Source organism: Urocitellus parryii, chromosome 12 (assembly GCF_045843805.1).
Source record: "Urocitellus parryii isolate mUroPar1 chromosome 12, mUroPar1.hap1, whole genome shotgun sequence".
NCBI classification, from domain to species: Eukaryota; Metazoa; Chordata; class Mammalia; order Rodentia; family Sciuridae; genus Urocitellus; species Urocitellus parryii.
The window spans coordinates 9,623,838-9,651,820 of record NC_135542.1 but is presented as its reverse complement, the minus strand read 5'-3'; the positions used below and the strand labels follow the sequence as shown (position 1 = coordinate 9,651,820).

General features: G+C 43.8%; 1 protein-coding gene across 1 annotated transcript in view; it reads right to left on the bottom strand.

Moving 5' to 3' along the window:
* The window catches only part of Nck2 (NCK adaptor protein 2), a 144,576-nt gene that overhangs the window by 38,843 nt on the left and 77,750 nt on the right, over positions 1–27,983 (bottom strand). Inside the window, exon 3 of the mRNA XM_026411345.2 lies at positions 5,058–5,299. Coding sequence (XP_026267130.2) covers positions 5,058–5,283 — 226 coding nt within the window. The 5' untranslated portion in view covers positions 5,284–5,299. The remainder of the gene's footprint in view (positions 1–5,057; positions 5,300–27,983) is intronic.

The window sequence follows — 27,983 nt, the reverse complement described above, 5'->3', positions numbered from 1 at the left end:
ACATCTGACTTGTGAGACAGATGTTGGCACTAGGCAGCCACATTCAATAATGATTCACTTCCTGAAAGACATCTTCCCTGCTCAGCAGTCTCTGAGCCCTCCTAGAGTCTGGGTTTGGAAACTTCCTTCTGTATAGGATTTCCCTGCAGTTGTGAGTTCTGTCCCTCCTCTGCCTCCATTAGACTTAACATAGCAGCCATCCTACTGTGCACCTCTTTTTCGAGGAGAGAAAATGTGTGTGGGCATGTGTGTGTTCATTTCTTCCCTCTTCCCAACAAAAAGGCAACTTGAACCGCCTTATCTTGTGGTGGTGTTTTGAATTGATACTCTCCTGAAGCAAGTTTCTTAAAAACAGAAGTAATGCAGCTACAGAAATAAGCATATAGCTTATGTATTCAGTGTGGAAGTGTGTCCACGAACCTGCCAGGTGGATCCAAGGGCAGAGCAACATCACCACTGAGAGACCCTTGTGCCCCCTCAGGCACAACCTTCCTCCCCTCAGACCAGAGTAATCTTGACTTTAATACCAAGGATTTGCTTTAGCTGTTTTTGGACTTCATATCATGGAATCAAACAGCTGTACTCCTTTGCATTTTTGATCAGTTCAATGCCAAAGTCAAACCCAACCTCTGATAACTTATCAACTTCTCCCACAGAAACTGCCTGACTCTGGGTCCAAATGCAAAGCTCAAACCAGTACAAAGGCTATTTTTTAGGTGGGCAACCACTAAGGAGCCCATCTCAGCAGCCTGTCTGTGCTCCAGGGTCTGGCTTGGAATCACTGGGGTGGGAGTTCTGGGGGGCTTCTGTTGGCCTATTGATGGTCACGTTGGAGTAGATGCTAGAACAGCAACCACCAGAGAAGGTCAGTTTTGGCTACAGACATCAAAGAGGTGTTGAGCAGTGGGCATGTGTGCTTCTGAGCAAACCCTCCAGAGGAAGATACCATTAGCTTATAAATGGAACTGGAACTTCCTGATTATGGTCATTCCCAGGAACCCAAGTGAGCCATTGAAAAGAGAATTGGCCTTTAGGATTGTGGTGGGCTCCAGCTAGTATCAGCTTGATATTAAAAACTGCTATTCAGTAACTTTCAAAGAAGTCTTTGAAAAATACCTCTCTGGGAGCATCTTTCCACCTCAAAAGATCTGGCATGGTGCTTCTACAACACACAGCTCACAGGATTTTATAAGTTAAGTTGTACTGTCAAGGCCAGCTGGTAGCCTGGGACCGCCCACTGCTGAGCTCAGCCCTGTGCAGTCTGCACCCTTCAAGATATCAAGTGGATTCTGCTCACAGAAATTGTTCTTGACAATTGCTCCTTGTTATCTGTGGAAAAGTTCTCTTGACTATTCATGACCATAAGCTGAATATGAGAGGAGATTCAGTGTGCAAATGTTTTGCCTGTATAAAAATAAGAGCTCATATTGTTTTATTCAATAATAAATTATTAAAGGAAAAGAATGTTAATGGTTTTGTCAGAGAGAGATCTTTTTGTTAAAGGTATTGCTTTTATCAAGTTAAGTAACAAATTAAGTTCATTACCAACTTTAGCTCAGTCTCTGAGTACAAGAGAGCAGGAGGGAGTTGTATAGGGCTGCCATCATCTGCTACTGTAACATAACACTGTGACATTGTGTATGTATGTGTATGTGTATGTGTGTGTGTGTGTGTTTGGGGGCGGGGGGGGGGGGTCCAGAGCTTCTTATTCCAAACCATGGGTCTGCCAGGGAAATCCTACCATGGATTTTGGTATCAGTGGGATTCTCATGAAGCAAATGTGGATGACACCATGAGTAGGTAATAGAAGCTTGGAGTATGCAGTATGGTTTTCAATGTTGCTCTGATTCCCAGTGTATGAGGAGATTATTTCTGCTCTCTGCACAAGTGGTCTATAAAAAAAAAAAAATCACACTGTCATTCTGAGGGTACATTGGTGACAATACTTAAATAGGAATCTGTGAATATTTTAGCTTCAATCTTTGCAAAAGAGATTACTGGGGGCAAGGGATTTACAGAAAGGTTTCAACCTTCTTCTCATCTCATGCTTTGGGTGGAAGTCAGGGTATGAAGGAAGAAGTCATTCCACATGGGGACTTCAGGTTAGGGGCCTCCCCTTCCACTTGATCCTGCTTCAGAGAGGACCAATGAAACACTCACACAGCAATAACATGGTCCCTTGTCATCAACAAATAGCAAGCTTTCGGTGAACATGATAAAGCCCCCCAAAAAGAGTCACAAATGAGAAACACATTAAATATGGGGCTACTTTACCCTGATGATGGGGTACTGACCCCAAGGGACTTGAGGCTATAAATATCAATGGATACTAATAAACATACATGGTCAAAACATAGTTCTGTCTGTATTTTTACAATATATAATGCTTAACACAAATGTTTCCAAAGAACTGTGCGCCTGAATCAAGGCAGAAGCCCACAGGACAACTGTCACTCTAAAAAAGAGATTTGCTCAGCTCAGCCCTAGAGGGCACAATGTGAGCCAAGGGGAGGAAGTTAAAGAAATGCAAAAATTTGATTCTATTTAAGGAAGAGCTTTCTAACAATCTGCGTTCTCCAAAAATGGAACTGGCTGACTCTAGAAGTCTAAGTGTTCCAGCAGAGCTGGGTGGCCATCTGTCAGGGACAGTGGAGCTGGCCAGCACCAGGCCTGAGGCCGAGCTTGTGGATCCAGCCTGAGAGCCTGGGTGTACAAAGGCGTGTTGAACTGATCACATCTCAGGGCAAACTAAACACTCTGGGGAGAGGGTGCAGACCCACAGCTTCAATTTGTGACCTCATCTTTTGTCCTGAGAAACCCAAGAAGGGAAATGATATGTTGCTCAAAAAGAACTTCCAGATAACCCAGAGAGTGTGCCTTGCCTTATTTTATTGCCTACCAATTTCTTGGCATTTCATGCTTTACTAGGATCCTGAGATTAAAAAAAAAAAAGAACAATAAAAGAAGACAAAATAAGCCAACAATGTCTAGGACCACCAGAGGAAGGTACTTTGTGAGAGCCTGAAATTGGAAAAAATAAATTAAGCTCTAGACAATCTTAAAGTATTTATCTACTCCTCTGCCATCATTTCTTTACCACAGAGTTAATTAAGAGTCACAAATAGAGCTGGGCTCGGTGGCACACAGCTGTAATCCCAATAGCTCGGGAGGCTGAGGCAGGAAGATCGCAAGTTCAAAGCCAGCCTCAGCAAAAGCAAGATGCTAAGCAACTCAGTGAGACCCTGCCTCTAAATAAAATACAAAATAGGGCTGGGGATGTGGCTCAGTGGTCAAGCCCCCCAGAAAAGAGTCACAAATGTGGGGAAAGAGTGCTTCTTTCATATGCCATGCTTAGGACCAAAAAAAAAAAAAAGACAAAGAGCAGAGAATTCAGTGGGAAAAAAACCAGACTCCTAATGAAAAAATGGAATTTCTACACTAGGCTCACAATCTGATGGCCAGTAACCTGGTGTGATTCACACAAAGCTCTCCATCTCACTTCTCTCTCCAAGGCATGAGAAAAACCATAACACAAAAACATTACCCAATAAATGAAGACTTTAAATGATTCTCAACAGAGAGCTCAGACTTTCCAAGATTGCAGAAAATGAAAGATGAGCATTTTGCAACACTGACAACATTATCATTTTCTTTTCAGTTTTCCCATGTATTCCTTACTATCCCCCTCAAAATGAAGTAAATCCATTTATTAGAAATAAAAAGAAACACCTAAATAAATGCTGTACAGGTGATAATACTGACTATTTAAACAGCCAGCCTGTAAGTGATAACCTAGCAGTACCAGTGGTAAACAACTCTGTACTCACTTAAGGAGGTGACGATGGGTTTTAAAACGTCAGCTCAGATCAGTTACTCTTCAAAAGAGCCCTCACAATTATTTTCTTGGATAACCTAAAGCAATAACTACTGCAAGCAAGTCCAATGTGCACACAAAGGTAAGGCTAGACATCATCCATGTCACACAATGGGAAGTGGCAGTTCCCACGTCCTTACCCCAGTGATGGGATTTAGATGTAGTCTGAGTAGGGCCACCAAGGATCTATCTTTGAAATTTAATCCGCACAATATGGTATTAGGAGGGTAGAAACTTAGTCCTACCACGGTGTTTAGAAGGTGGGGCCTTTGAAAGATGATTAGGATTAGACAGATTCCTTAGGGTGGAGCCCCATGATTGAATCCTGGTGACCTTATAAGACAGACTAGAAAACACACACCCAAAAAGCGCATGTACACCCACAGCTGCACGTATGCACACATTTCTTGTCTCATGGCATGTAATGTTCTGTGCCAGATCCAGCCTTCAACCTTGTACTACAAACTCAGAGCCAAATTAAATCTCTCTTTTTTTAAAATAAAAGTTACCTAGCCTCAGGTTATTTCATTATAGTGATATAACACAGACTAACACAGCAGGGGAAAGGATGCAGCATGAAGACAGAGAACCAGGCAAGGTGATAGCTGAACAGAGCTCCTGGACCTGTCCATGGACATCACACAGCTACTTGCCTTAGCTGCCCCCTTAAGCAACAGTGCCTGGGACTGTGCCATGAAACACCATCAATCTCGGAGAGGGAGGAAAACGTTTCTGCTGTTTCCTTCTCTAGGCCTAAAAGCCAAATGGATGGAATTTTGTAGGACAGAGAAGATGTGATGGATAGAATGACAGAGTCAGCCCTGAGGACATTTTTGGAGGTGCTCATTCCACTTCAGTGTCCTTTGGAATTTTGATGCAGGGAGACAGATACCTGTGCAAGGGTCCAAAGCACAGAAGTGTCAGTTTACACAACACCCCAAACTCTAAAATCTCCAGGAAATGACACACAACGCATTTCTCCATTTTGATCTCTTAGTTCTAATAGATTTCAGAAAAGGCAACTAGGAAGATGTCAACATTTCAAACAGATCTTTTTAAAAAACAAAATCAAGAAAAGAGGAAAGAAAGAGGAAACGTCTTCCCGTGAAGTGCACACGATCTCCTGCTCTCCACTGAGGCCGTGGCTTGGCTGTGATGGGGTTCCCGCCCGCGGGCCACTCACCTAGCGTGTCCTTGAGGTTCCTCACCAGGGAGCCCTTCTTCAAGCTGTTCTTGCGCTCCACGTAGTTGGACGGCACGTACCCGGTTCTGTTGGCTGCGTTCCTCACCCGCCACCACGTCTTGGAGTCATCCAACAGCCACAGGCGCTCGTTCTTTTTGATGTCAAGCTCTTGGTCCTGCTGGGCAGTGTAGTCCCACTTGGCTATCACAATGACTTCTTCTGTCATCTTTCATGGAGTCCTTCTGCCAGCAAAACATTTGGAGACACTCATTAGAGGACCACCCGAACACTTCATCCTTTGACCAACTTGAAAAATCAGGCCATGACAGCTCTTATTACAGCTCTGCCACCAGTGTTTTCCAGGATATGGAAGGCCTCAACCTTGAAATGACCTTCTTTCCACAAGCTTTACTACTTTGCTTAAAAAAGCAAAGCTTAAAGAAATCCTGCGCTACTGCTTGCTGAACACTGGGAATCCTGCATGTTCCACCAAAACCGAATACAAGCTTGCAGATCATTCTAAATAACAATGTTATTATTAAATGTGCTCACTAGATTAAATAACTCTACCTCCTCATAGCTGATAAGTTCACATTCATTTTCTGGGTACATGCTGAGGTCACGAATGCGCTTAATCAATATAACCCACCCAAACTGCTCTGAGAAATTAAATTGAAAATGCAGTGTTAAAGCAATGTGGTATCCTGAATCGGATCATGAAACAGAAAAGGGAAAGTGGTGCAAACACTGGTGAAATCTGAATAAAGTCTAAGTGACAGTAATATACCAATGTTAATTTCTTGGTCTTGTCAATGCAACCTAAGTGGAAAAGTTAATATAATGTTAACGTAAGTGGAACATTACAACATGAGTGGAAACTAAACAAAGGGTATACAGGAATGCTCGGTGCTATTTTTACAACTTCCCTGTAAATTATTCTTGAAACACGATGCTCACACACAATCCTGAGCAGAGATGTTTATGGAAGCCCTATCCATAACTGCCAAAATTTAGAAGTCGTAAAGATGTCCTTCAGCATGTGAATGGATATATAAAACTGAGGTATATACTGACAATGGAATACTATTTAGCACTAAATTACAAGCTGTCAAGCCACAAAAAGACATTAAATGTGGGCTGGGGTTGTGGCTCAGTGGCAGAGTGCTTGCCTAGCACACGAGGCACTGGGTTTTATCCTCAGCACCTCATAAAAATGAAATAAAGATATTGTGTGTGCACCTGCAACCAAAACCAAAAAATAAATATTTAAAAATAAAAGACAGTAAATGCATTTCACTAGGTGAAGGATGCCAATCTGTGAAGCCTGCATACTAGATGATTCTGACAGGCTTTCACTGATCACACTGTGGTCAGGCTCCTCTGAATCTTTTTCCCAATAGGCCTTGACTTTTATATATTTATATCTATATTTGTATCACCCAGTGTTAGCAAGAATCCTGCTGAGCTGATCTTCACAGAACCTCCCACTTTCACTCTCTGATCAGAATCTTCATCTTCCCCCTTTCTCCATATGATGTCTGATTGCCCTGGCCTGTTTCAGCAAGAATTCTTTTAGGTCCATTAAGCCAGAACCCTACCTTTCCCACAAAGTTTCCTCTTAGCCTTTAACTATACATGCTCAACTTTTCCTGTTTATATATATATATTTTTAGTTGTAGATGGAAACAATATCTTTATTTTTTATGTGGTGCTGAGGATCAAACCCTGTGCCTCATTCGTGTGAGGCAAGTGCTCTACCCTACTGAGCTACATCCCCGGGCCTTTTCCTGGTTTTTATTAGAGTTGAACCCAATCTCTTTCCTCAACTGCAAAATTCCACTGTGTTGTCATCATAAATAAAGTCTGCCTTACAGTCCTTTAACAAATGTCATGAATAGCAATTCCAACTATATGACATTCCGAAAAAGGCAAATCTCTGGAGACAGTAGGAAGATCAGTGGTTACCAGGGTTGGGGGAGGGGGCGAGTAGGCAAAGACAGAATTCTTAGGGCAGTGAAACTACTCTATTTAATACTATAAGAGTGGACAATATGTCACTATGCATTTGTCAAGACATAAGATATCCAACATCAAAAGTGAACATAATATTAAAGTACTCCAAAATTAAGACAATAAAAATACTATGTATCTAGTAAAGTCAATATGGGAAGTAATAAATACCAAAAATATGCCAGAATAAATTAAATGAATATACTTTCAGCAACTTCATGTGTTAGGTAAAAGATGGGCGAGTGTTCTTTCAGCAGAAAAGAATCAATATTCAGTCCTTCCACTGTCTAGACAGTTCCCAAAACTTAGGAAAGAAGAAATGAAGAAAAGATGCTCAATAAACCCCATTTCCTCCTCAATGAGTTCTCATCTTATAGGGTTGAGCTCAGGATTACGGAGGGAACCTATGATACTACCATTTTTAAATGATATGACACTGTACTAAAGACATTTATAAATAACATATAATCTCTTTCGTAGGTCAACTTCCAAATTTGGAGATAACAAACCTTTTGGGAAGGAGAAAGGTAAATCTTACGCATACGTACATAATATCCAAGAGGGCAGTTTATACTATACTTGTGTCGAAACCAGAGACACTTGGTTATCTATGCTTCTTAATTCAAATAGTTTTTAACAATAACAGCCCATCACATGAGACCAGTCATGATCTAGCCAACAAAAGCTATCAAAAAATTTTTTTCTACATGATCAGCAAATAAGGAGTTGCTTGGGAAAATCCAATTCATGCATACTGCGCGTCACATAGGAGCATAAAATATAGCATTGCCTGACCTCTACCACCAGCCAATCAGAACCTTCCAAGTGACTGTCAGGCTTTAGAAGGTGAAAAACAAGTTCACTGGTTTTCATCAGTGAACACCTCAAGGATGCATCCCAGGGGTCACACTGCCAGTGGCAATGGGGGAGAAATGTTCCTTTGGTTTAGGAAAACTCAGAAAATGTTGCTTCAACTTGCTTAATTTTGAGAACACTGCGCACCTGCGGTTTAAAGTCAGAGAGGTGCCGTCTTGTAAGAGGCTGAGGATCTCGGGGAGTCAGTAACTTGTGCCAGGACAGGGCCAGGGCTGGAGCCCAGGGCTGCTGCTCCCAGATCTGTGGGAAGGAGCTCGCCTCGGAGGGTGGGGGCTGGGAGGTCTAAAGTCCCGTCGAACAGCAGGCTTATTCCCACCCCTGGAAATCTAAGATTCTAGGACCCTCGGGAATGACAAGCACTGAAGCACCTAGGACACGACTGCTCCTTGGCCCTCGCGGCAGGATCTATCCCTATTCTGATTCATGAATGATGGCCTCTTAACCATAAAAATGGCTTCCGAGACCAGCCAATCAACAACTAGTGGAACCAATCCAATTGGTTCCTTGTTCTGATTCTGAGTGTAGCCGTGCACAGATACAATTAAAACCAATCTTTCCTGTACACCTGTAGATAACTGCTCTTTCAGCTCTTTGCCAACAAGGCTTGGAGAGGCTGGAGGCCCATTCTGGAGGGTCTTGCATGCTGGACAAGAGTAGAAGTCCCCCTTGAAGCTTCAGGTAGGTATTTCTTAGAAGTCCAACGGGGAAAACATGGTATTTTTGGTCAAGAATAAATTGCTGTGGCATAAGATAGGTTGCACCAGAACAGGAAGCAAATGGAGATGAGTCACTATTCATGATAAAATAGACATGCAAACAGACTTAGATCTCCAATATGGATAAGCCCCAACAGGGTAAAAAAAAAAAAAAAAAAAAAAGGTCTGAAATGTACATTCTAATAACTACTTAACATCTAAATCAGAGACAGTAAGGATAGAATCATAGGGGTCAAATCCAAAGCATAATGTATGGTTCTCTCTCCAACTTACACAGGTCAAGACAATTTAATTTTTGCCTTCATTAACTACAACTAGTTTATTACCGGGGTCTAGCTCCCAGAGAGAAGAGCCAACAAATCTGATGTTCTATAGCTAGATCACATCTTTTATGTCAGGTGACTGTGCTAGAACAGAGCTTGGCAAAAAACCCAAGCTACGCTGAAACAAATCAGCTCTTGGAGAATCTTACAAACGAGGCTGCTTTTTCAAGTCTTCAATGGAAGAAGTTTTAAAACAAACAGAATAAAACAGATAACATTTTCGGCTCAACAGTTTTCACTACCCCCTGAAATAACACTGATCCTATTTTAGGACCCTATTTTCTTTCTAAAAGCATTCCCATTAGCTGTATCTTAAGGATTACATATTTCTCATAACAGCCAGTTCTTGGCACAACACCCCTAAGTGGTCACAGACACTTTTAACAACATCAAGGGTCCAAGCTAAACTGCTTGGTCATAAAGGCAAACAGAAGAGGAGTCAGGGATCTGAGATTCTAAACTTAACTGCACTGTGAGTCCACCTTTGACATGAGCTTATTTTGTAAGAGGGAATAGCAATACTTGCCCAAAAAGGTACACAAGATGCTGGGGAAAGCAGGACAATGTGGTTAGGACAGTGGGGCTATATGTTCAACAGGCAAGGGTTGGTGTTCTGCTTAGCCCAGCTGCCTCTCCTACCAGGTGGCATAATAATGACTCACTCAGGAGCTTCTAAAGAAAGTCCTGAGCTTGCTGTTAGGCACAGAAGAGCCTCAAGAATGGCAATTGCAGTCAATGAGACACTCTGAAAAAAAAGCAGGGTAATTCCTACACGTAAGATTGGGGTCGCACTCTGTGTAATTCTTCTATCATTTAACAAAGATTTGCTGAGTGTTTTATGGGCACCAAGTTTCTCTGGGGGGCAAGATGAATCTGGTGTCTGCTATCTTGTGATCCAAGCCTGAGAATAAGTGTCACCTACTCTGAAATACCTTTCCTGGAAGCTAGGTACAGTGGTGCACATCTGTAATCCCAGTGACTCAAAAGGCTGAAGCAAGAGGATCTAAATTTGAAGCCAGCCTGGTCAATTTAGTGAGACCTTGTCTCAAAAAATAAAGGGCTAGGCTATAGCTCAGTGGTAGGCTGCCCCTGAATTCAATCCCCAGTGCAACAATGGAAGGAAGGAAGGAAGGAAGGGAGGAAGGGAGGGAGGAAGGAAGAGAGAAATACCTCTCCTGACCTATCCATAGAAATCAGTATTACTATCCTGTTCTGGCCTCTGAGTTACTTCCTAAGGAGTCGTTAGTGCGACAGGAGATGACATGTTCACTTACAGGTCTGGGAGGCCTCATTATATGTCGACAATAGCAACTGAGGCTTCAGCTTCCTGGTTTAATGGAAGCTCAGGGAAAAGGCAGACTGAAGATTCAAAGTTAACATTCATCTGCCTCATTCACCCTCTACCAGACTAACCACTATGGCCTTCCACAGAGAAGACCAATCTGGCAGATGCATGTTAACTTTGAATCTTCAGTCTGCCCTTTTGCTTCAAATTTAGATCCTCTTGCTTCAGCCTTTTGAGTCACTGGGATTACAGGTGTGCACCACTGTACCTAGCTTCCAGGAAAGGTATTTCAGAGTAGGTGACACTTATTCTCAAGCTTGGATCACAAGACAGCAGACACCAGGTTCATCTTGCCCTCCAGACAAACTTAGTGTCCATAAAACACTCATACAGCTTTTAAAAACTTCCAGTCCCATTTTGCAATATAAACCTCAGGTAGATGGCATATGATTCCTTAAACTCAATTTAAAGTACATGCACAGGTAGACAAAACACAGGATACTCACCTAAAATTTCAGGAAAAAAATGCATTATGTGTGTTTGTATATATAGACACATCACAATATGTTGATCTATATATGTGGGAAAATAACTAATTTATATAGAGAGTGAGCAGGCAGGAGAAGAAATTGGAATCATGTTTTGAAAAAGTCACCCCCAGATTTTCAACACATAGTTTGGATTATTCAAATAATATAATTACTTCACTAAGGATCCTTAGGATTTTTTGTAATACCAGTATCTCATGTCTGGGTGTGGGGAATGCAATTAACCAAATTATGGAAACAAACTCAAATATAAGCTTTTATTAGATGTGGTAGGTAGAATAATTGCCTCTCAGATTTGTCTACCTCCTAATACTCAGCACCTGAACATGTTAGATTCCAAAGCCAAGGGGAATTATGGTTGCTAATCAACTCCCCTTGAGATGGGGAATGATCCTGGATTATCCAGGAGGGCTCCATAGAAGCACAGAGGTACTTGTCGGTGGAAAAGGGAGGCAGGAAAGTCAGAGAGATTTAAAGATGTTACTTGGCTGCCGGGGGATAAGGAAAGTCTAGGAGCTGCAAAAGGCAAGGGAACAGATTCTCCCCAGGAGCGTCCAGAAGGAACACAGCCTTGGTGACACCTTGATTTTAACCTAGTGAGGCCTGTGCTGGACTTGTGACCTGCAGAGCTGTTCAGAAAAGAAACTGGTTTCAAGCCATTATTGAGTTTGTGGCAGTTTGCTCCAGCAGCAATATGAAACTCATGTGTGAGTAATTATGCGAAGATCGGTCTGAAGAAAGGAATACTTTCTATGTTTCCCCTCATTTATTACAATATTTTCCTTCCTGAGTATATATTTGCAAATATTTAAAAATTGTGCATATTGCATTAAAGAGACTGGCTTGTGAAAGAGTCTGAGAAGCAACAAAAATACTAAAACTCCTGATTAAAATTTCAAGTTGTGTTGCAGATAAGACTTGCCAGATGCCAAATAAATTGACAGGAGTTGGCAGGAACCTGTGGTCTCCTGTGGGGGAACAGAAAGGCCAGTTGGTGGCTTTTCACATTCAGTATCTCTAATTACAGCTAATACACTTCAACTCTAACTAGGACACAATATGGAACCTAGTGGCTGTTCCAACTCTCAATAAGTTAATTAAAGCTATGACAAAAGTCAAGGTCTTACTTCTTCCTGAAGACATAAAAATACACCACATGTAAAAGAGAAAATAAACAATAGGCCTTTCCCTGTACAGACGGAGAGGTGCCAGAACCCAGTGCCACCACGTGGTTCAGGGGTGCATGGCAATAGCTGGAGAAACCAACATGGATGAGCCCACCAGAGGTTCACAGTAACTCTCTAAAAAGAGATATGCCTATAAGTATATTTTATAAATAATGTAACTGGGGCTTGGAGATACTAAGTAACTCACCCCAAACCACAAGGCTAGAGAGTTGCCAAAGCTGGGATCCAAACTCACTAGTAGGGTCATATCACAAAGCTCAGGTTTTTCTATTGTTCTTACTGCCTGCTAGTGTTCCTTGGTAGCGGAATTTTGCTGCATTGCTTAAAAAAATAAATCCCAAGGTGACAAATGGATGCTGATAAACAAAAACAGAGTTTCTTTTGATAAATGGGAAGTAAAATGGTGAAATGACTAAGGGAGAAACAGCAGTAAGCCTTGAGCTTCCAGGAAAGGTCTGCGAAGGCATTTACTTGTTTTTAAGTATTTTATTGGGGAGGGGGAAAGGGAGGCAACACGGGTCAAACTGTAAAAGTTGACTCCAAAGTACAGTCAGTACAGGGCTGAAAGGCTCAGTTCCCTCGCAGCCTCTCTGCCGTAGGAGTGGGGAACAGGCCCCTCTGCACACTGCTATTGTCAGGAGCAAAGCAGGGCAGAACCTTCAAATCAGTAAGACCTCAGCTCTGCTCGATGCCTTATCTTGGAGAGGGTCCTTAATGATTTGTTTTCTGGGTGTGTCAGATAATGGCTCAAGATTGTGGCCTGTGATGTCTCTATGCTCTTTGAAACTGTGACAGTTTCCTCTGTAGCCACCAGTGTGACCACATCTAAGAATGCTCCTCTCTCTCTAGAAGAGACCAGGGTTTGAAAGCCAGCCTCAGTATCACTGAGCTGGGTGACCTTGGGGGGAGATGCCTGAACACTTGCCATTTCTGTGTTTGCAGATGAGGCCAGGGCTTCTGCAAAGAGCATACGAGGCAGAGGCAATCCACAGGAAGTAGCCAGTACCCTGTGCATGACTCTCAGTCAACACTGCTCTATCCCACATCCCCGAATGCCAAGATCACGGAGCTTACTGGACTTGAATGTAATGTTCAGAGGGACCAAAAATACATTTGCATTAGATTAAAAGTTTCATTTAAAGAGAAAGAGGAGGCTTAAAAGGACAAGCCAAGGCTCAAAGGCAGAGCTTTAAAATAGGGCTGCCACAGTACTATGAATCCTCTCTGGGAATTTTTACAGAGGGCTCAGTGGGTCTTGGGGACTTCCCAGGTCCCTTCCCTAATGTTCCTGCTGTGGCTAATATGAAGGACATCAGCATGTATCTGGTTGGGGGTGGGATTTTTTTATGTGTTCAAACCACTTACTAGAACACATTTCCCAGACAAGAAATGCAGTGCAGCCCAGTCATTATTAAAATGTAAATTAAAAAAAAAATCTGTTGATGCCGGTTCCATACAACCAACCAATGGGAAAAGACTTAAAACAGGATGGATGCTCAACTGCTGCTTCTCCTCCTCCCCTGATCTGCCCAGAGTGTCCCTGGCCCTCCAGGCCCACCTGGGAGCACATGTACTTCCCATTGGAGGCAGGGCTCTTGTTCCCAGGTCTCCATTTGTAGAGGGAAACAACTACATCACCCCTACCCACTGGACACGCCCATGACCACAGAGCATCACTGCCCACTGGACATGCTCATGACCTCAGAGCATCACTGAGGTCATTTCACTTTTTAAACAATGATTAGAGTACTTGGCACAATTTCAAAGGCTCAATGTGACATAGCATTTTTTAAAATTGTAGGAAAATGCACATAAAGTTTATCATCTTAACTATTTTTAAGTGCACAGTCGAGTGATATTAAGTACATTCACCCTGTTATGCTACCATCTATCTCCACAATCTCCTCATCTTCACAGATGGAAACTCTGCTCACAGAACAAAGACTCCCCATGTCCTTTCCCCCCGGCCCTGGAAACCACCATTCTGCTCTCTGTGTCTGTGAATCTGACCACTTCAGTGACCTCGTGGAAGTGGAAACACAGAATATTTGTCTTTCTGTGAATGGCTTATTTTCACTTAGCATGATGTCTTTCAGGCTCATCATGTTAAGCTGATGTAGGAATTTCCTTTCTTTTTAAAATTGAATAATATTCCATTGTATGTTTATTCACAGTTTATTTATCTATTCATCTGTCAATGAACTTTTGGACTGCTTCCATCTTTTGGCTATTGTGAAAGTATTTTATGAACTTGGGGACACAAATATTTCTTTGAGTCCCTGCTTTCAATTTTTCTGGGTATTACCCAAAAGCAGAATAGTTGGATCACATGGCAACTTTATTCTTATTTTTTTAAAAGAACTACCATACTCTTTTCCATAGCATCTGCATGATTTTATAATCTCATCAGTGGTGCCCCAGGGCTCCAATCAATTTCTCCATGTCCTTGCCACTGCTTGCTATTTTTCTGATTTGGGTTTTTTTTTGTTGTTGTTGTTGTTGTTATTGTTTATTTGTTTGACAGCAGCCATCTTATTGGACATGAGGTACACTTTTTTTTTTTTTTTTTTTTTTTTTTTGATACCAGGGATTGAACCCAGGGGTGTTTAACCACTGAGCCACATCCTCAGCCACTCCTCAACTCTTTTATGACAGATTCTTGCTGAGTTGCTTAGGGCCTCAATAAGTTGCTGAGGTTGGCTTTAAACTCAGAATCCTCCTGCCTCAGCCTCTGGAGTCCCAAGGATTACAAGTATGTGCCACCATGCCTGGTAGACATAATCTCTTAAGTGAATTTTCTTTTTACTACCTTTTCAATTGGATTCATTAGCACATGGCTATTCTCAATAAAAAGAAAATTCTATACTAAGAAGTAATGAGTCTGAAGTTTTCTCCTGCACCCTCCTTCCCATCTTTTTCTTTTTCTTCTTCTTTTTTTTTAAGTGAATCTATCACTAATTCATCTTAACAGCCAGGATCAGCCTAAATTAAACATTAAATAAGAACAATACCTGAAAACATGAGCTATCAACCAATGTTCAAGGGCTCATCGTGGATCAACTCATTTTACTGGGTGAAATGCTCAGGCAAATCAGCGTTCCAAATACTAAACCGAAGTCCACATCTTCTAAGCTTCCTCTGCTTCCTTGTAGGCATCTCAGACACTGAGTGCCCTGGAAAGCTGGGGAGGCTAGTGATGCCCGAGTGCTGTCACTGTGGAGATTTGCTGTCAATGTGATAAGGCAATTCTGTGACACAATATAACTGACAAGCAAGAAAAGTCCAAATTGCAGTGGCTCCATCCTGCAATCCTAGTGACTGGGGAGGCTGAGGCAGGAGGATCACCAAGTTCAAGGCCAGCCAGAGCAGCTTAGTGAGACCCTGCTCAAACCAAAAAGTAAAAAATAAATATTGTACCTCTGAGTTAAGTCGCCAGGACCAAAAAGAAGAGAAGAAGTTGTCGTCTAAATTGCACTAGACTTACTAGCATGGCCACTGTTTTCTGCCAACTTGGAACATTTTACAGTAATGGGGCAAAGAAAAAAATAACAGCAATGGAAATGCAGTCACTAATGAAGAGGGACATCGGTGCCTTTAGTGAAATGTGATCTCCTTTAGAATACTAGAGTGTGTGAAGAATTTTTAGACAATGCACACCCATGGCTCCCAAAGCAAATAACCAGTCACTATTTTTAGTGATTTATTAAGCCTTTCTATCTCCCCCACCACAACCATAAAAGGAGTTGTGACTTCTACCGCTTAAATGTCCAACTCACAAAGGTAGCAATATAAATATCAGCAGCTTCCTCAATTCTTACACATGAGTTCAGCTACATTCATCAACACCTGACCTTTTCCCCTCCCACCTTACTATTCATGATTCCTTGTCTAATTTTGAAATATGCAATGCTGAAACAAGAAGCATACTGATTTAAAAGCACATGATATATCATCTGGGTCTTACAATGTCTGCAGCATCTTAATTCTTCCAATTTAACTGGCTTATGCCCATGATTCCTAGCACCATGTCTGTTTTAGAACCTCCTATTTAATAGAAGAAAAAATTGTAGAAAGGCTACCTGTACCCAGCCCTGGGGACAGGGACCCTTATTTACATGCTTAGAATAGAGCCAGGCCCACAGTGGGGTCCCAGCACAGATGAGAGGAACTGGCTACTGTGGCTTTAATCACCACACAGACAGCTCTGCATGTGATTCTGGAAAGACAAATGCTAATATCTATTTTATTCCAAACGTAAGCTTCTTTTTAAGAAATCCTACCATCCAAGAAATCAGAGTGAGGAAACCAGATTTCTAGCATTTATGTTTGATTCTTTGTATACTATTTTTGAAATCGTTTGAATTTCTTCTTACGAAAATCTGCCATCCATATGGTGTGATTATTACAATTAATTATATTATTAGCTGAAGTTCATACTTTATTCACAGGCCCTTAGTTTCCCCCAATATCTTTCTTTGGTTCTAGAATCCCATCAGGATCCTATATTTAGTCATCACATCTCCTTAGGCACCCAGACCAGCAGCAGTTCTTAGACTTCTTGTTTTCAAGAACACTGGTCAGGTATTTTGTAGGATGATCTTCACCTGGGATTTTTCTGAAATTTTTCTCCCAACTAGCCGATGGGGGGTCGGGTTGTAGGGATGAAGACCGCGGAGGGAAAGTGCCCTGCTCATCAGAACCCATCAAGGATGCAAACCATCAAGGTGAAGCTGACGCTGGCCACCTGCCAGGTTGCTCCTCGGTAAAGACATTCTTTTTTTTTTTTTTTTTTTCAGCTAAATTTAATTTATATTCTATTTTCTTTTTTTTTTTATTGTTGGTCGTTCAAAACATTACATAGTTCCTCATACATCATATTTCACAGTTTGATTCAAATGAGTTATGAACTCCCAATTTTATCCCGTATACAGATTGCTGTATCACATCAGTTACCCTTCCATTGATTGACATATTGCCTTTCTAGTGTCTGATGTATTCTGCTGTCTGTCCTATTCTCTACTATCCCCCCTCCCCTCCCCTCCCCTCCCCTCCCCTTTTCTCTCTCTACCCCTTCTACTGTAAATCACTTCTTCCATTTGAATTATCTTGTCTTACCCCTCCTTTCCTCTTATATGTCATTTTGTATAACCCTGAGGATCGCCTTCCATTTCCATGCGATTCCCCTTCTCGTTTCCTTTCCCTCCCACCTCTCAACCCTGTTAATGAAAATCTAAAGAACTCAAAAAATTAGACAATAAGACAACAAGTAACCCAATCAATAAATGGGCAAAGGACCTGAACAGACACTTCTCAGAAGAGGACATACAATCAATCAATAAGTACATGAAAAAATGCTCACCATCGCTAGCAGTCAGAGAAATGCAAATCAAAACTACCCTAAGATACCATCTCACTCCAGTAAGATTGGCAGCCATTAGGAAGTCAAACAACAATAAGTGCTGGAGAGGATGTGGGGAAAAGGGCACTCTTGTTCATTGCTGGTGGGACTGCAAATTGGTGCAGCCAATTTGGAAAGCAGTATGGAGATTTCTTGGAAAGCTGGGAATGGAACCACCATTTGACCCAGCTATTCCCCTTCTCGGTCTATTCCCTAAAGACCTAATAAGAGCATGCTACAGGGACACTGCTACATCGATGTTCATAGCAGCACAATTCACGATAGCAAGATTGTGGAATCAGCCTAGATGCCCTTCAATAGATGAATGGATTAAAAAAATGTGGCATTTATACACAATGGAGTATTACTCTGCATTTAAAAATGACAAAATCATAGAATTTGGAGGGAAATGGATGGCATTAGAGCAGATTATGCTAAGTGAAGCTAGTCAATCTTTAAAAAACAAATACCAAATGACTCCTCTGATATAAGGGGAGGAAACAAGGACAGGGTAGGGTAAAGACATTCTTTATCCGAGCTGCACTCTGGGGAGGATTATCTAAGCAGAGCCCACACTCAGGGACACAGAGTGACGCTCCACCCCTGGGGAGACACGCAGCTGTGGAAGTCACTTGAAATTCTTCTCCCTGGGAGACTGCCCCTTCTTCCCACACTTATTAACTTATTCAATCAGTTATTTATATCAATAAGAACTTTTGGCTATCTACATTATACTTCAGGCTATGATTCAATACTACTTCACTGTGCTGCTTAAATTGTTCCCAGTCTGGCCACTGGGAGCTTTTTTGGGGGGCTCTTGTGTCCTGTTGATAGACCACCATCTCTGGGGGTTTGTTTGTTTCATTCTTTGTTTGTTTGTTTGTTTTTGAGCACTACTTTTCTTTCTGGCACCACAACATGCTCCAGGCTCATTCTGTACATTCCTCATAGTCTCACAATCAGTGTGGCTGATTGCACAGTGAACAGCAGCATCCATACCCACTTTTTCTACACTTTCCATACAAATCCCTTACAGAGGAGAGAGGGAAGGTCACTGTTTTGTTGTTGTTGTTAAGGTGACTACAGTGTAGAGTTCCTTAAAATTTTCCCATGCTGATTCTAGCCTGAATTCTGGGTCATATGTCATTGAAAAATGTAAAAAAAAAAAGAAAAAGAAAAAAAAACCCACCTATGCTGTGAGCCTGATGATATCTGAATTCCCCTAGGCTGCCCCTCTTGCCAAGCAATGATTTTAAATAGAATAATATCTTTCCTGGTTCCTAACATACTTTCAGGGCTCATCCCCCTGAAAACTCATCTCCTCCAAAAACACAGCTTCAGTTCCATCCCCTCCCAACCCCACTCACTCACCCACCAGCCTCTCACCTGTCAACCAACCTGCCATGTGTCCCACCAACCACACCTTTCTCACCCAGGCCTCACCCCGTGCTACAGCCCGGGCCATGTCTACCTGTGGCCTGGGTGAGAGGACACTTGGCAACATGTGTCAGGGGCACTTAAAAGAGATTTCAGCTCTACAGACTGACCGCCTGACATGGCACTGAAAGCAGCAAGGAGGCATTTAGAAACCCTGGTGCTGCTCTGCAAAGACATGTGATCAAGGTCTGGGCAACAGCAGGCTATAAGATAACACACATCACATGTTCCAGGCTTTGATTTTTAAATGGTGTATTTGTCATTCAAAAAGGGTTGGAAGTATGCAGACACCAGTGCTAAGACCCTTCTTCAGTGTTCTGGATTTCTATGATATTTATAATCAGATGTTTTTTAAAAAGACCCTCATTAGCACTACTGCCCCTCCCCACATCCCAGCTCCACTGAAGTCCACCTCTCACCTACTCTGCACCTGCCCTGGGACAGCCAGTGGCACTGCCTCAAAGGCAGCTCCCTCTCATCTCTAATCCCTGGGTGCCCACCCCCCACGCAGAGGGGCCCTGGCTCACCTTTCTCCTGCCCACTCGCTCTAATGGCTGCTCCCCTCCGCATTCTCAGCAGATGCCCAGGAAGCTATTGGAAGGTGCCTCCCCTGCTGTGCCTACGAATACTCCAGACCTCGGTGTCACCAGAGTGAGCATCTGTGCTCCCTGTGAAGCCAGTCCTCCTTCCCCATCAACTGATCCCATGAAGTCTCAGCTCCCCAGCTGCTGTGTCTTTCTGGACCATTCCACAGAAATGCAGTAGTAGCCTCCAGCCCAAAGCACTGGCTCTCACCGCTCCCCCAGCTTCTCTCTCCTCTAGGGCACCACAACACTCTGCCAGTGACCGGTCCCCACTGCAGGCTCTACCCCCTCTCCCATGGGCTCTTTTATTCCCATTAACTGGCAGTTCTTACCATGTCTCCACACCCAGTGGGTTCCATCTCTCCTGCATGCTCAGTGACAGCAGAACCTCTGGTCTAGCATGTTTCCCTGGGCTGCCCTGTGGCTTCTCTTTCCACCCCTGCTATTGATTCTAATTCTTGTTTCTGACCTAGAGTCAGGGACAGCCAGGCTGCATCCAATCTCCTGGCCCTGAGAACCATGGGTACACACAGATCTCCAGCCCATCTCCATCTGCCAGACGTCTATCCCCAACTGCCCACAGAGCATCTCCACACGCATCCAGTGTGCACTTCAAATCCCATGTATCCAAACAAGAACTCTTGATCCTCTCCACCAAAAACCGAAGACAGGCAAAGTAATAAGCAGGGAATGACAACCCTCTTGAGCTGCCTGCAAGATTCCCTTCATAGTAAATGACATATTAGAGAACCACTCACCCAGATGCTTGGGCCAAAAATCCAGATCCGTGCCCCAGACTCTTCTCTCCCACTCCCCATCCACCGAACCAGCAAACCCCACAGGCTTGCCTTCAAAATTTGCCCCAAACCCAACCATTTTCCTCCCCCTCTACTGCATATCCTGCTGCAAGCCAGCAGCTCCTCCCAGGCTATGCACCTTTCCCCTTTCCACCCACTCCAGCCCAGCTCCCTGTAAGTAGCCCTGTGCTTCTTTCAGAACTGAAGGTGATCTGTGGCCCTCCTCTGCTCAAACCCACTCACCTCCCGTCACACCAGCATCAAATCCAAGACCAAAACATCTTGACTTTGGTCTGTTTCCCCAAACTCATCTTGACTTTGGATTTCTGTATGTGGTGCGGTGGCCTGGGAGGAGCCTCCCCAGATCTGGGCAAGTGTCTTTGTCCCCTGCCTTTATGTGGGCCTCTCTCCATAAAACACCTCCCTTGCTCTTTCCTTTCTCCCTCTCTCAGATCCATCCCTGATTAAATTCAACTCTCTGGCTGGCCACAGGGCGCTCTTACCTAAAACAGCTGCCACATGACTCTCTAGATCCAAGTCCACTTCCTCTTTCCTGTGGCACTTAGCAGTACTTCACACATATTTTTAGTTACTAATCATCTATTTCCCTTGCTGAACATAATTCCTAGAAGCCAAGGCCTTGGGTCTTCTCATAGACCAAGCATCGAGCAGGGTGACACTTATATGTACATGCTCAGCAAATATCGGAGAAAGTGAATGGGTGGGTAGCCAAGTCTTCTAAGGGGGCGGCTGTGGTCTCCACCACCACAGGCAATACAGGGACTTAAGGTATCTGTAGAACTGTGTGTTCTACACTGCTGTACTGTTTTATAGTTAGATTAAAATACTTCACTCGAAACAATCCCACCTCTCACAATCGACACTGTCATTCTATATAATAAGAAATCTTTTACCATAAAATAATTCCATTAAAAAATTCAAATTTGATATTACTCAACTGCTTTGAATAAAAGGGTAAAAGTACATGAAACATACATTAATATTCATGAAATTATAGATCAATAATGAAGAGCAAATATTCCAATTCTTTCTAGCAACTGATTCGTTCAGCAATAGATAATGGAAGATTAAAGTTTAGCAAAACATATTAAGTTCCTGAGAAGGCACAGCCAGAGACTTGATGATTTACCTGATGAAAAATAATTTAAATACCTTAAATGAAATCTCAGCATTGAATAAACTTTTATTTATCTTTATCAACCCCAGAGTTTAATTGAAACAGGCTGCTGAGCACAGAAACCACACAAAACGCACATGGCCCAATCAGTACAACTATGAGAACACAAGGTTCTCTTTTGTGTGAACATTCTGAAGTTCACAAATACTGGCACCCATCACTGGCACAGTACAGGACAAAACTGTGTTCTATTCTAGGTAAACAGTGAGTCTGGGGTAACAGTGGATTTGTCTATGGGAATTACAGGTTTTCAGACATCAATAACATGATTAAATAGACTTGTTGTAAAAACTGTTGCCTGGGACACACATAATGGAAAAAGACCAGTATTTAGAATAGAGAAGGACAGCTACGATTCCATAAGAGAAGACCAGCCGCCTGGTGAAAAGCAGGCCAACAGTCCAGTCGCTGCCCAGACCAGCAGCACACACAGTGAATGAACATGAACAACCAGTGAACTCACTGATCTCTAGTACCCCAGCAGGATGTCTCAGCAGCGCCAGCCATGTAAAATCAGAGGTCAAGAAGGTCAGCGTTGGGAAGCTAGGAAGCCAGGGGAATGTACATATTCTTCAGGAGAGTAAAATGGAATAAGTGATTTGGAAAACAATTCACAACTATACAGAAAGCTGGGCACAGGTGGCAATTCCACTCCTACTCATGCTCCACGGAGTCACCCTCTGAGCACCAGGGGACATGCACCACAGTGGCCACAGGGGCACTACTCATGATGCTTTGAGGAGAGCAATAAACAACCTGATTGACAGCAGAGGGGACAGATGGGTGGAGCAGGCAGACATTCAGTTTCACATGGCCATAAAAATGAAGCCCCAGCGGCTTCCCACAGCAAATGGGTGAGTCTTGGAAATGATAAGGAATAGAGGGGGCATGTCCAGGGGGCTACCTGTGACCTGGTTCCATCTTTACAAAGCCCTAAAATAAGCAACACTAAACAACACTATTTAGGCTTACAGGTGTACGTGGTGAAATTAATTGTAAAAAGCAAGGGAATGAATGTAAGAAAGTAAATGGGGGAGAAGAGACAAGTCTCACGGTCAGAAGGATTCTAAGTAACTTAAATACTCTGTGCTCAGGAGGCAGAGCACCACTCCCAACCCCCTGATTTAGGCCACGCTTAGAGACTTGGACACAGCTGGGAAGTGGAAAAAGAACCACTCAGCAATGGTGAAACCTGACGGTGGCCGAGGTCAACACCCACAGTCACACGGACAGCATGAACCCTTCACGGGATGTCATGAGAAAGGCATGAGAAAGTCTTCTAACCACAAATCCATAACCCCAGACGACCACGAGAAACATCCAATAACTCTGGACAGAGGGACTTCTACCAAATGCTGGACACCCCTCAAAGCAGTTAAGGCCAAGACAGTGTCACGGCCAAGAGGAGCGTCAGGGGACATGGGGACTAACCCTAAGGGCTGTCGTCCAGGATGGACCCCGGACGGGAAAGGGATAGTAGGTAAAAAATTAAAAGCCCAAATCAGGAATGGCCTTCCGTGAATCATAATGTGCTGATATTGGTTCATTAGTTGTGACCAATGTAATGTAGCCACGTAAGCTGCTGAAGTTAGGGGAGAGTAGAGGCTGGGGACAGGAGACCTAGCTTCACAATGCTTCTGTAAATCGGAAAGAACCCTAAAGTAACCTCAGCAGGGGGCGAGGCCACGGGGTAGGAAGTGGTGGAGAACTCTGTAGCTCTCCCGGGACTGACAGCCCTCTGGTTTTTAAGTCAATGGGTACTTACTTTATTGTGTCCCGTAAGTTCATAAATGATATCTGAGTAACTACCAAATATCACAAATGGAATGCCATCAAGCACACAGGCCAAACAGGAAGGGCACTCAGAGTTAGTATTTCACAGTCAGTCACTGCTGGAGCTTCTCAGGGCACGGGCCAGTGTGGCTGTGCCCCCTCAGCCCTATGCTCCACTGCCATCTGACTGCCACTAAGCTAGGCCCCGAAATAAGGCAACAGTTCATCTCGTGTTGGAAAAAATAGTACTTATTTTTGGAACGGTCTAAGCCCCAGAGAGATGAGTGCATCAACACATACTCGGAGCTACAGTTTCTATCACAGATGACATTTCAGAGAGGGACTACTATTTTTGTGAAGGTGCAGCTGGAAATGCAAGTGAGTGATGGCCTTGCTGCACACAACAGCCCTGTTTCTCCAGAGCTCACACGTGCGGGATTGTACTACATTCCATGACGGCCCGAAGGGCAAGCATTACTCCTGCCAACGCAGAATAAGGAACGGAGGCCGTGCATGCTGGTGACCTGCTCAAGATGCCACAGACAATTAAGGACAAGCTGAGACCTCAGCCAGGGTCTCCTGACCTCAGGGTTAGTGCGCCTGCGTACAGATCCATGCAATAGCTAGCATGATTTTCAGAGCCTTCTATTTTTTCTTATTTCTTAGATTTTAAAGTCAAAACAGTTGGGCACAGTGGCACACACCTGTATCCCGGCGGCTTGGGAGGCTGAGGCAAGAGGACAATGAGTTCAAAGCCAGCCTCAGCAACTTAACGAGGCCCTAAGCAACTCAGTGAGACCCTGTCTCTAAATAAAATATTTAAAAGAGCTGGGGCTGTGGTTCAGTGGTTAAGAACCCCTGAGTTCAATCTCTGGTACCAAAAAAGAAAGTCAAAACAGAGCTTAAATACTGCATTGTTAGTTTGATGTGCATGCACACATGAGCACCCATGTATGTATACATGAGGGTACACTGTGTGTGTGTGTTGATATGGGCAGTATTCATATGGTCTGTGTGCATGGCTTTTATTTTCAATCAACATAGATACAAGGTAAATTATTTTAGATTAAACCTGTATGTGAAAACAAAGCAGTCCCCAGGAAGAGAACAGGGAAATTTGTTGATGAGAAAAACATATCCCACAGCAACCTTGAAATGAGCCTAACCCCCCCCATCCCGTCCCGTTTCTGTCTTCCTTTTATGACTTAGCTCACGCTTGCTCTGTAAACTTGGAAATTTCTTGGATCACCAACTATAGCCTATTGTAATAAGAGGAAATGAGTTGACCTTTTAAATTTTTTTTCTTCTCAAGAATGTTTAAGACTCTGAGTAAGTACGGATTCTCGGGAAATTCCAAACGTAGTGCAGAGAGGTGTATCCTTCCCCTGGTTTCCCCCAAGGGTGACGTCTTACAACCCCTTAGCACAATATCCAACCAGGACACTAACGTAGCACTGTGTATGGTTCTGTCACGCTGTCATGTGTAGACCCGCTCAGTCAACGCTGTGATCAAGATACACAAACATCCCACCAGGCAAAGCCATCTTTCCTGCTGCACCTGTAAAGTGAGACCCACCTCCTTCCCCACTCCCCACCCCACGATAAACACCAACCTCCACCTCTGAGACTTCCTCATGTTGAGAATTTTATGTAAATGGAATCATATGTGACCTTTTGAGATTGAATTTTTTTTTTTTGATGTTTTGAAGGAAAAGGAGAAATTTTATTGGGAGTTCAGAGAATATACTGTGTGTGTGTTCTTTAAAATTTGCTACGATTGGTTTTTTTTGCCAAGGACACGGTCAAATCAAATGTGGCCTGTTCAGTGGCTGGTGGAAAGAAAGCATGTTCTGTGCTGCCGGGTGTGGTGTGAGGTTAGTTAGCTCTTGTTAACTGTCGCTGGTGTTGAATTCTGAGGTTTTGTGCAGCTCTAAGAACCACCGACAGGGCTGGGGCATCTCCAGTGTGGCTGTAAATTCGTCAGCTTCTCCCTCTGATTCTACTGGCAGAAGCTTTGCTCCTCTCGCAGCTGCAGCACACACACTCAGGAATGCTGAATTCTCCGTGGACTGTGACCCCTTTCTGTCCCTGATTGATATCTGTCTCTATTAAGTGTCCTTATCTGATATTAATATAATCCTGCCTCCTTTATTTTAATTAACATCATTTTTTACCCTTTTATTTACAACATACGTAAAATGTCTTTAAAATGGGCCAAGATGAGACAGGAGAGGAGAGCTTCTCAGAGGGAAGGACCTTGAGGTGGCCAGTCACTAGGGTCGAGATGGAGGAGAACTGCGGGGTGTAGTCAGGAATGGCCTGAATCCAGGCCCAGGGTTCAAAGCCCTTTACCACTTAATCTACTTGAACCTTGATGCTAATTTGGATTAAGACATTTCTGGCTTATTAGTTCCACTTTTACAGAGGGTGGGGAATAGTGATCAGGTATTCTGTATCAATCTTTTCCATTCCCGACAGTCAAAATGACAGGCCTCCCCATAAAACATGCCATGCACGCCTCAAACAAACTGCTTGAGGGGACAGAACACGCTGGTTAATCAGAAGCTCCACTGAGATCACTCGGAGCCAGCAGCTGTGATCCCAGTCACCAGGACGTTAGGATACAAGGGATCTAACCCTGAGCACCAGAGGGCCGGGCTGGGCAGCAGAGCACATGTGACCAACGTCTTTGGGGGTCTAACATAACTCACGGTGTGTACCTACTGCCTTTTGTAGAGTTATAGAGACTTTCCATCCTTCTGTACTCTGCAGGTAACCTGGATAATGGTCCCCCTGGGCAAAACAAGGCCCCATAAAAAACCCTGAAAGAAGAGAAATTACCATCCTCTCTGTGTGAATAATATGGACTTGGCTACGTGATTTCTCTGCTGTCTCTTTTCCAGGAACCACCATGCCTGAAGCCGGAGTTCCTAAGGTGGAAAGAAAAAAGGAACGGGAAGAGGGCACTGGATGGAGGTCCCATTTCAGGTACCTTCTGGCACTTCAGTGCCCAGCGCTGCTTCCTGTTTCTCCAGAATCTCCACTGAGGATCGGCACACTGTCGGGATCAAAGATTGGAATGGCCAATAAACACTAGGCATGGAATGGGATTTTTGAAAAATCTAATGAATTACCTAAAAAGTGAATATATGAAAACACTCCAATGGACACCTTCTCAGTAAAGGTCTGTTTTAGTCAGCTTTTTCACTACTGTGACCAAAAGACCTGACAAGAACAATTAGAGGAAAAGTTTGTTGGGGGCTCACAGTTTCAGAGGTCTCAGTGCATAAACAGCTGGCTCTGTTCCTTGGGGGGTGAGGTGTGGTTGAACATCATGGCAGAAGAGTGTTGTGGAGGGAAGAAGCTGGGAAAAAGGCACCCAGGAAGCAGAGAGAGCTCGCTCTGCTCAATGAGGACAAATTATAAACCCCTAAGGCCCAGCCCCAGGGACCCACCTCCTCCAGCCACACTACACTTACCACCAGGTTAATCCCTACCAGGGGATTAACGCACTGATGGGGGTAAGGCTCTCATAACCCAGTCATTCCACCTCTAAATCATCTTGCATTGTTTCACATGTGAGCCTTTGGGGGACAGCTCCTATCTAAACCATATCAAGGTCCCTTCAAGGAAGACTGAGGCCACAACAAGATGTCAGGCGCCAGGTGCCCACCCGGGGTGCAGCAGCAGGCACTGATGTACAGAGAAAGTCGAGAGAGGCAGAGACCATAACACGTCTACCTCCACTCCACTCCCACGCACCCAGACACGTCCAACTCGCCCCCACAGTCTGTACCGAGCCCCACTAGGCTACCCCAAACTAGCAGCATCTGCTGACAGCTCAGGGAGCTTTCCGGTCCTCTTTCCAGAAATGCAGGCTAAGGTGGCCGATGAGCTCCTGATTCCACTGCGGACAAATAAGTGAGGGCATGTGCCACCCACAGAATTCTCAGAATCCCAACCTCATCTACCTTTTCCCTGTACGTCAATGGCACAGAGGACACGGCCAGAGAAAGCCATGGAGGCACAACCCCCCGACTCACACATGCACACGGAGACACGCACCCAGTGCTTTCGACAGAGACCTCTGTGCTGAGCCCCGCTGGGAGGCGTGGCATCTGTGGAACCACCAAAGGAGCTCTCAGGCCAGGAGGCCTGGTCACTTGAAGACAGGCTGCATTTAGCTTCTCTCCCAAAAGAGGCCTCCACCAGATGTGGGTTGGGGACAGGGAAGACGGTCCTGGAACTGATGACCCTCCAATCTTCAGTCTTCGTGAGCACGACAATAACAAGAACAACAACAAATCTATGAAAAAACTTCTGGGTAGAATCTAAATCTGAACAAAACAAGCCTGACCGAGGGCACGGTGGGGCTCCCTGACTGTCCCAATCACTACCCAGGAGTGCTGCTGGGTGCCCAGGAAGAAAGTAGGATGGTGGTCACCCCTTAGCCAAGAGTCTGCCCCGGAGGTTTCAGTTACCCATGGTCAATCACAGCCCCCAAATATTACTATTGGGAAGAATTAAGATATCTTGAGAGAGAAGAGAGAAAGACCACATTTGCATAGCTTTTATTATGGTGAACTGATATGACTGTTCTATTATGGTTAATCTCTCTGTGCCAAATTTATCCATTAAACTTCACCATGGACAGGTACCTGCAGTAGGAAGCATGGTGTACGTAGGGGTCAGTACTATCCACGGTTTCAGGCATCCACGGAGGTCTTAGAACAGATCCCTCAGGTCAGGAGGGACTCTGGTGTGTAGGAATGTAACACGTACAGACAGAGCATT